The 10,095-nt window shown below is 42.0% G+C and overlaps 2 protein-coding genes across 2 annotated transcripts; one reads left to right on the forward strand and one right to left on the reverse strand.

The window, feature by feature from the left end:
* Window positions 1-1,527: 1,527 nt before the first annotated feature.
* LOC119340276 (30S ribosomal protein S31, chloroplastic-like) lies at window positions 1,528-2,730 on the reverse strand. The gene is made up of 3 exons (XM_037612173.1): window positions 2,496-2,730; window positions 2,007-2,071; window positions 1,528-1,935 (listed from the first exon to the last, which is right to left on the reverse strand). Exons 1-3 carry the CDS (start codon window positions 2,668-2,670, stop codon window positions 1,795-1,797), a joined length of 381 nt encoding a protein of 126 aa, XP_037468070.1. The 5' UTR covers window positions 2,671-2,730; the 3' UTR covers window positions 1,528-1,794.
* Window positions 2,731-7,835: 5,105 nt separating this feature from the next.
* Window positions 7,836-9,083, forward strand: LOC119339826. The gene has a single exon (XM_037611724.1). The coding sequence runs from the start codon at window positions 8,069-8,071 to the stop codon at window positions 8,969-8,971; it is 903 nt and encodes a 300-aa protein (XP_037467621.1). The 5' UTR covers window positions 7,836-8,068; the 3' UTR covers window positions 8,972-9,083.
* The last annotated feature ends 1,012 nt before the right edge of the window (window positions 9,084-10,095 follow it).

Consider the following 10,095-nt stretch of genomic DNA (forward strand, 5'->3'; position numbering starts at 1 on the left):
CCAACTCCAAGAAGGAGGACAAGCGGGATACGGCGCCGAACACCTTGATCGCAAGCGTGGAGGGCACGATGAGCAAGGACTCAAGGGAGGAGGAGCGCCGGCGATACAAAGAAGAACAAATGAACGCCTTCATGGAGATCCAAAGGAGGAGGCTTGAGATGGATGCGGAGAAGCAAGCCAAGATGCTTGAGATGGAGGCGGAGAAGCAAGCCAAGATGCTTGAGATGGAGGCGGAGAAGCAAGCCAAGATGCTAGAGATCGAGGCCGCCAACACCAAGACCAAGGCGAAAGAAGTGGCTCTCGCGAGCATGATGACCGGGGTGGAGATCATGAAGGTGGATCTCAACACCGGGTCGCCAAGGAAGAGGCCGTGGTTTGAGAAGATGTCAGCCGACACGCTCAAGTTCGACGACGAGTGACCTATGGCGGCGAGCGCCATCCTTTTTTTGTATGCCGGCAAGTGTGCTGGCATGGACCACGGCCATGATGGCGTGGTCGAACTCCCGTCCCTTTTTTGTGTGCTGGCATGTGTGCTGGCCGCTGGCAAAGTGCGTCAGCCGAACTGTGTGGTATTTTTGAAGCTAGCATTGTATGCCGGCGCTGGCATGGTGCCGGCATGAACTTTCGAGCGACGACATGGCCGTTGGCATGAACTATGGCCGCAGGCCTTTTTTCAAAATTTGCGTGCGGGCATGAAATGGGTCGGCGTGTTGGACGCACTGCCGACCCAAATCTCAAACTGGGCGGACGCTGAGCGGGCGGCCGACCCAAACGGACGAAAAGCAGACAAAAGCACCGTCCGTTTGGGTCGGCACGTTGGAGTTGCTCTTACAGATTGTTCAAGGTGCATCCGACAGTAGGAATGTAGGATGCTGTACGTGCCACCTTGTGCAGTCCAGGAAAGAAGATTCAGATCATCCACTCTTAATTTCTCTTCAACCTATTGTTTTGTGATGGATAAAAGATCATGCTGCCAAAACAACAGAGGTGAAGAACTTTGATCTTGATTCCAGAGCTACAAAAGAGTCACAAAATTGTTTTGGGGGTCCTATTTCACAGTTTTGGGCAGGTAACTTGTAATCCTTTCAAAAGAGTCACAAAATTGTTTGAATAAAAAGAAGACGCAACTTGTAAAACAGGCAGGCAAGTGCTTTGCTACAAAACATACCATAGACAAGAGGTACACAACACTACTGACACTCTTATCATCCACTTCAGTCATCATATGCTTTGCTTGGCAATGCAGGATGACCACAACATGTGCAAAAGTGCAGACTGAAGCAAATAACTTTTTTTTTAAACGGAGGCAAAAGATTTGCCTCGTCGATTAATTAAGAAGAAGAGAATTGCCCAGTTAATTAACGGAAAACCGGGCGAAAACCGAGAAGCAAATAACTTAGATATCCATTAAAAAAAGACTAACAACTTACGTAGATAAGAACCTATGGATATTTAATTATTTTCGTCCAAAAAAACTCAGCTGGAATAACTAAAACTTAATTCAGGAGTCACACGGAGTGTAACAGAGAAGGTGAGAAAAAACAGATATATTTTAGAAGCACTGGCCCCGGCTCATCGGTAGAGCTAGACAACACAGGTGCCAGGTTCCCTATGCATACAGCCTAAGCAATCTAAACTTGGAAGCACATAGGCATCTGTGTTTTGTCCAGAAAGACCAAATAATTACTTCTAAGAAATTGCACTTCACATAGGATAATGGCAAAATAATTACTCCCAGGGCATTGTATTTCAGAAAGGACAGGAAATCATGAAATAAGGGAAAATTCAGACATCCTAATCCATCCTTTCCATGATGTCATCATCAATCTCAATTGCGATGATCTCCCCGTCCTCAAACTGATCCTTCCTAGGAGGCGCTGGAGGGGCGTAAAGCCGTGCTGGGCCTGTTCCCTTCTTCTTGTTACGGGGCCGTGCCTAACATGACGATACAGAGAGATAAGAATCACAACAAATACATCAGTTTGAAATTGTGCTAGAGGACTCACATTCCCATATGAGTGGCTGAACCTTTTGCCTCTCTTTGTCTTTCTGTCCCCTCTTCCACAGTAGACTGGTCACGGCAGAGACAATTTTGAGGTCACAATTGGTTCAAAGTTCAACGGTCACCCGATATTCAACATATGCCATCCTTATGAGAAGTTTGTTTATTGTTTAGTGAATCCACACATAATATCCGCTGAACTGTATGCTAACTGACACACAGCCTACTCACACTAACTAAACTACACTACCAATCTCGGGTTTTTGCTGATTCTTGTGAACATTCCAAACTCAAAGTGGATTTCCTTCTTTCTAAGCAAAATTCAGCTCCCTCTGTGTTTCACACTAATATCCATGGCATTCCCAACTAACTTCTTGGATTTCTACTTGGTCAATCGGGAGAAGAGTTCCCTAACGAACTGTCCAACATTAGAACAAACTACCGAAACAAATTCAGCCTCCGTAAGTAAGAGAGAAAGGACGAGTTAATTTACCATCAAGAACTGATGTGAAAGGAGCCGAGACGGCGGTGACGGCGAGGTTGGTGCGGGAGCGGGAGAAAGATACGGCGGCCGAGAGCCCGAAGGAGGAGGAGGATACGGCGCCGTGGTGGTGGGAGGCGAAGGCGGCCGTGGACATGGCCATGCCCTGGACGGCGAGGAGCGCCATTGGAGGGAGCCGGGAGGAGTGTGTGTTCGATTGGTGGGGATTTGTGAAGTGTGGGAGATTATGGATTGGATGGGATAAGGAGAGATAAACGAAACGGAAGGTCACGGCTGGGCCTTTCTAGTGCTAGGCCATTTTCTTCTCCGAAATCATATAGGGCCCATTTGACGTGTTTTAGTTTTTTTTCCTATACTTTGCTAATTACCCTAAATTTTTCAAAGAAAATGTTAACTAACCTAAGTCTATCAGAAATTTTAATTTCCCTAAAAATGTTATACTTTGTTAAATAGATATTCTTTCATTAAAGTAAAGACATCAACATGATTCAAAACTCACATTTAACTGTATATACATAAGAAATTTACTAAAGAAAATTAATTACATATGCCTAGAAAAATAGGTCATATTTTTACATAGAGTTTGGTAGAACTGTTCACATGTACTGAATAAATGTTCATATGTTCACGCGATTTGTGAAAAACGTTCGTGTAGCCCGACACAAAAATATGTATTACTTTCAATGCATTCTAACAGAATTGCATTTATTCAAAAAAATGTCTCTTTGTTAAAAAATAATGAATAATGCTTTCCAACAGAAATATTTGTGTATCCAAAACGAAAAGTTCAGCATTGACGATAAAATTGATGAAAATAATAAAAACATGAATCATAAATAAGTAAAACTAAACAAGCAAAACAATAATGTATTAGAAAAATTAAAAAAGAAGGAAACTACAAAGAAAGGAAAATAGAAAACTCCAAATGCAAAATAAGTAAACCTGCAAATAAAATAAATCAAAATAGTAATGGAAATATATGAGAAGACAAGAAAAAAAGGGAATACTGCATATTGGGCGTATGTGTAGCCTCAGTATTCACAGTAATAAGAGGGGAATAGGATTTACTATTTTCCTTCTTTGCTCAAAAAGAAAACAATTGTGCCCCACAAGAATATAAGCAACAAATGTATTGTGAACCGATACAATAGTTCGCGGCCTAAAAAGTTGTTTTCCATGCTTTCTAAGAAATTTTCTTGTCCAATTCCATATTGTGAAAAATATGTATAAATATGTATACAATGCACCATGTGTGCAAAAGTAATAAAGTTATAAATACAAAAGAGGAAAGTGTGCCTATAAAATCTGAAAAACTTAGATGATTTGTTCCGCATGCACATCATGCGGGAAGTGCACTGATTTCTGTCTCCGAGAGCGGGTACCTTGTGGCTAGTGTTTTTTTGGCTCATAAATATCTTCTACTAAATAACTCATAATTTAAAAAGTCCCGGTTCGCCCAAACAACTCACATAGTTTCTTTTTTATATTATTCTGGTTAATGGCCCAAAATTTCCACGCAAAAACCTATGTTTGGTTCTTAAGGCTAGCCATAGTGAGAGTAACTTAGGTAGTAACTTAACACATCCCAAGACAATTTTGCTTATGTGACAAGTATTTAATGAGGAAAGAGGTGCTTGTGGTAACATAATATGTTACTGTAACATAGCGCTTCCCGAGGCAAAATGAGTCTATGAGGTAATAAATGAAGCAATCTATGATACTATTACTATATTACTTTGCACTATGGAGGTAGTAACTTACACTAGTGTCATATGCATGACACTAGTCTAAGTTACTCCCCACTATGACCAGCCTAAGAGCGTATGTTCTTGTCTCCTTTCGAGACACCTCAAAGTTCTCAAAACAATTATGAACATATCCATGCATTGCAGTATGTTATAACATGTAAATCTACAAGCCTTAATAAAATGCGGATTTATTTCATAAATGCACAAGATTTTTTAGTGTAGTCATATTGGAATAGGTTTTTGTTATGTTTCTTTGCATGTCACCAGATGGTAACATTGTTGGATGAAAGTTTGGAGATTCGCAAGTCTACTCCGCAGATACGCATATTTTCATAAAATGTGAGAAGTTTAAGGTGCATTGGACAAATATAGAAGCATGTACTCATTATTAAGGTTTTTTTAAATAGGCGCTAACTTCGGCGCCCAAGAGCATCATGCATAATGTCAATTTTAGAAAAACATGTAATGTAGAAGAAGAAACAGTGAAACATAGAAAGAAAGAGTGAACATTGCAGAAAGAAAAAGTGTAACTTAGAGCTAATTCTTAATATTTGGCCAAGAGAAAATATTTAGAAAACCCTAAAAGGAAAACAAATAAATAAATACTCCCTTCATTTCATAATATAGCGCTTATAGATTTTTTAAGTCAAACCACGTAGAATTTGACCAAATTTATTGAGAAAAAATATTAAATTAATAATAAAAATAAATAGAATAAACATGTCTCATGATGCATCTAATGATATTAATTTAGCATCGTGGATGCACTTCTTACATAAACTTGGGTAAAGTGGTGAATCTTGAATTAACAAAATAGTTATAGGGATTACATTACCGAATGGTCATAGATTAGGTGAATCTTGTCAACTGCTTATGGATTTTTTAAAGAATTGTACTGTGGGACATGTAGTTTAGTGAGGTACGAAGCATAATCATTGTCCAAATCCAGGCCTCTTCCCCACTAGAAATCCTAAGGCCATGTTTGGATTGTCGTTTTGCTTAGCAATACACCTGCAAACAATACGCGCCTCCGGACGTTGTTTCGCTTCCAGCGGGAAATCGCTACTGGCCCTGTAAGTTACACCTGTAGATATCAGACCTGCGTATTTAAAATACACCGATGCCAAGCGTGACCTAACGGGTGAATTACAAAGGTGAACTCTAGACCTGCCTCATCACTCTCCCCTGGATTTCAAGGGGTGGGCCTCTCTGTCAGTTCCTATTCGTCACTATTTGTGACTGATAGCCAGGCAACCACGCACATGAGTGACGGTAGCAATCACTGGGCAATCCATTTAGCTGTTACGCCTGTCTGCAGGGGTCCGATTTTAAGAACTTTCTAGAAGGTTATGTCCTGTCTTTACCGGTTTGGGAAGCTTTTAGAAGTTTTTTCTCCGATTTTTTCATGTATGTTTTTCTTTTTTCATTTTCATCTATTTTTGTATTCTTTCTGCATTTTTCTCTCAATTTTTTGAAAATGGTCCTAAATTTTAAATGCTTTTGGGATTTTTAAAATGTTCATGTTTTTTTGAAATAGCATTTTCCCAAAGCAAATCGGAGTTTAAAAAAATGTTCAGGATTTTCAAAAAATGTTCACATTTTTTCAAAAGTGCCCACATTCTCTCATTTTTTATGAGTTTTTAAGAATTGATTCCTCAAATTTTAGAAAATATTCAATAAAACTATCTTTTTATTCTTTTTAGAAAACTATTGTGAAAAAACAAAGAAAAACATGAAAAAGTGAACCAATAGTGAACCGAAAAAACGCATTAGCTACAGCGGTTCTGGCCGTCCAGTGGGGAAGTGCGTGTGCGTTTGGGCAGCAAATTGGGGCTCCCAGCCTTGAGAGATGTTACATCTACAAAGAATTTGCGGGATTTGGGACTCCCGCGTGAAATTCAGGGTGTGCACACTAAATTAGATGAGGACACATGGTCCCTTAAAGGCCTTGTTTGGTACTAGTGTATTTTAAGGAATTGGTGGGGATTATCCCGGTCAAACCCCTAAATACCAACATATCCCAAAATACTGTTTGGTTCTAGTGTATTTGACATGTTTCATTCCCATATATTCGCAAACTCTAGTGCATTTTCCTCAATACCTAATACACTGCCCCTACCTAGTGGATTGGGGATAAATGGGGATTTTAAGGGATTGGATGAAGGTTGGGTTTTCACCCTATCCCTGTGGGGATTATCCCCACCAATCCCTTCAAAAACCCTAGTACCAAACAAGGCCTACAACCTTCACCCAATCCCTTAAAATCCGTACTTATCCCCAATCCACTAGGTACGGATAGTGTATTGAGTATTGAGAAAAATGCACTAGAGTTTGAGGATTTGTGGGTAAATATAGGGATGAAACATGTCAAATACACTAGAATCAAACGGTGCTTTGGAATATGTGAAGATTTAAGGGTTTGACCGGAATAATTCCCACCAATTCCCTAAAATACACCGGTACCAACCCGTAGATGTAGCAAAAGCTCCCTCAGTCCCTCTCCATTCTCTAGGGGTTTGGAGATTTCCAGGCAACCACGGCACGCATGCATCACAATCCGTTGGTCAGATCCATCGCTTGAGACGTTTTCTACTCGAAATAGTACCAGGTAGTACAACGCAAGCAGGACAGGATGCATCCGTGTCGAGTCTTCGACCTCGTAGCTAGCCCAGTGTATATCTTGCTTGATGATATCTTGACGACTGTGTACATCGCCCCCTTCAGCAGGGAATTCAGATGTGTCTTGCTAGCTTTGACCTGGCCTTATGTTGACCTTTCTTCTCTATGTTTGACTAGTATACTACTTCTGCTATCCTTTTTTGAATTTGTCAGCATATATAAGTTTAGGATGTGGTTAGATCTCCGTCCAGTGAAACTTCATCAAGTCTCGATCAACTTATACAACATATAAAAAACAAGAGAAAAAATTAAAATAAAATTTTGCACGGATGTCCACCTAAGATCTTATGGATATGGTATCAACTAAGACTTTGTTAAGTCTCGGTCGATTTAGCAATCCCGTTAGATTTATCCTCTATAAAAGCCCTCTCAATGTGCATGTTTCTATCCGAATACCCAATCACACACAGATACACAAGAGACATACTCTCTCCGTCCGGAAATACTTGTTATCAAAATGAATAAATGGGGATGTATCTAGATGTATTTTAGTTCTAAATACATTCCTTTTTATCCATTTTAATGACAAGTATTTTCAGACGGAGGGAGTACGTATCAACATAAGCTGCAACCTGCGAAGATACCCCAAGAAAACATAGGCTGTAATATGGCAGCTCTAGCTCTAGTACTGCTCTGCTCGGCCGCGATCATGGTGGCGCCCGCGGCGGCGGACGTGGAGTCCCATAGCTTCCCCGTCTTCAACGCCATCACGTTGACAAAGATTCATTGCTGCGATCGATCTAGAAGCTAGAGCAGCACGCACGTTTCGTACACGAACTAGCCCACGACGTGCAACTCGAAAGACTAGCTGAGAACGCAAGCAGAGCAGAGTGCAGACGTGTCAAGTCTTCAACCTCGTAATAATAATAAAATTATTGTAGCTAGTCCAGTAGTGTATATCTTGATTGATGATTTCTTAACGCCTGTGTACATCGCCTGCGTTTCAGCTGGAAAAACATGACTTTTCTTCTCTGTGTTTGACCAGTATACTACTCCTGCTGTCCTTTCTTGACTTTGTCAGCATTTAGGCCTGAAACTATAAAAATAAAACCCCTCACAACGTGCATGTTTCTACCCGAATACCCAAATACCCAATCACAAACAACAGACGTACACGTATCACCATAAGCTGCAAATATGTCAGCTCTAGCTCTAGCTCTAGTACTGCTCTGCTCGGCGACGATCATGGTGGCGCCGGCGGCGGCGGACGTGGAGTCCCACAGCTTCCCCGTCTTCAACGCCACCACGACCGAGAGCCTCTGGGTCGCCACGAACATGTCCATCGTCATGCCCGCAGCGCTCCTCTTCATGCCCGAGCAGCCGCTTCCCGAGGTCAACGTTTCCGAGGGGTTTCTGCTGCTCCCCAAGAGGATCGACGTCTGGCGCGCCGGCGCCGGCGCGCTGCCGGCACGCGAGGCGTCCTTCAACACGAGCTTCACGGTGGAAAGCTCTGCCCCTCCCGTCTCGTTCGTCCTCCTCCTCGACAGGTTCCCGACGCTCAACAACCCCTTGGGCCTCCGTGGCGCTAACGACTCGTGGACGGGCGCCGCGCCCAACGCCACGGACGGCCTCACCGCGGTCGAGGTCGGCACGGTGAGGTCGTACGCGCCAGAGTCCCCGAACGTCGGCCTCAACGTCACCATCACGCCCAACGGCACCGCGGCGCCTGGCCGCCGCGCCGTGTGGGTCGAGTACAACGCCGTCAAGCACCTCCTGCGCGTGTACGTCGCCGCCGGTGGGGAACCGAGGCCAGCCAGAGCGCTCCTCGACGCGCGGCTGTCCCTCGCTGGCCAAGGCACCACGCAAACCGCGTTGGTTGGCTTCTTCGCCGCCAGAGTCCGCGATATCTTCCTCGGTGTTCGTGATTGGGACCTCATGGTGGACAGGCTCGACACCAACGGCAAGAAGAAGGGAACGTCCTGGTGGGTGATACTAATCGCGGTGCTCGGGTCCGTAGCCGCCACAGCCGCCATCATCTCTCTGGTGGTGTTCTCCTTTGTATCGAGGCGGCGGGCGCGCGATATGGAACCCAAGCAATAGTCTATACAGACTTGTCATGTGCCGTGTAGAAGTCTGTCTGCAACTCTGCAAACTACTCTGTTTTTAGTTTTTATGTTACTTCCAAGTTTGAAATTCAAATTTAACGAGTGAAGAGAGCGTACCGCACTTTCTTTTTCCTACTTAAAAAACGCATAATGTTCTAAGCTATTTTTCTCCCTCCTTTCATCTCTGTTTTTTCTAACAGTTTTTTAAAAGCACCTCAAATGCAACATGTTATTGACTTTTTTAACATAGTACCGACACACACGCTTGTATGTTAAGCACACACACTCACCGACATGTTATTGAATTATTAAATAAAATTATGTCTTTTGGTAAGACAATGTTATTAAATAAAATTCTATTAGAATATTTATGTAATACTACCTTGCAACTCACAGTCAATTATCTAGTGTAAAAAATATATAATATCGTCCAACCTTAGAACACGTAATGTGTTGTCGTCCGCTCGTTCTTTGTGATGCCATTTCTCTACTTCCTTCCACTTTTGAACTTTTCCCTCTCATCTTTGGTCATTTCTAAAAAAAGATTCTTAAAACCACCTCAACTTGCCAACATCTTACTGGCTTACCAAAAAATCATATTTTCTTTTGGTAAGCTGATATTATCAAAAAATATCTATATCTCCATTGCAACGCACCAATTATCTGGTCGTGTAAAAAAACTGGAAATGACAATGGCGGAAATTGTTATTCTGCTCCCAAGCTCAAATGAGCTCGGATGAATAGTAAAATCAAAAGAAAATGAAAAACATTCAAAAAATTCTGCTTTTTGTGGTAACGGTTGACAATTGTTTTATATTCTTCAAAAAAATTGTCAGAATGAAATTCGTGGAAGTCATGAAAAAAATCAGTACTCCAAAATGCTTTCAAAAATAGCATTTTTGGAGTATCGGTTTTTTTTTTGCCACGAGTTCCAGGAATGTGCAGTCATGATAAATTTTTGCAAGCACATAGAACATTTGTCAAAGGTTACCACAAAAAAAAGATTTTTAAAATGGTTTTACTAATTTTCTTGATTTAACTGTTCACCAGGAGCATTTGAGCTCGGGTGCAAATATCCCACGTCCCACAATGGCAGCCTTTTTGCGGGATACAAAGGAG

The sequence above is a fragment of the Triticum dicoccoides genome, chromosome 7B (assembly GCF_002162155.2).
Source record: "Triticum dicoccoides isolate Atlit2015 ecotype Zavitan chromosome 7B, WEW_v2.0, whole genome shotgun sequence".
NCBI lineage: Eukaryota > Viridiplantae > Streptophyta > Magnoliopsida > Poales > Poaceae > Triticum > Triticum dicoccoides.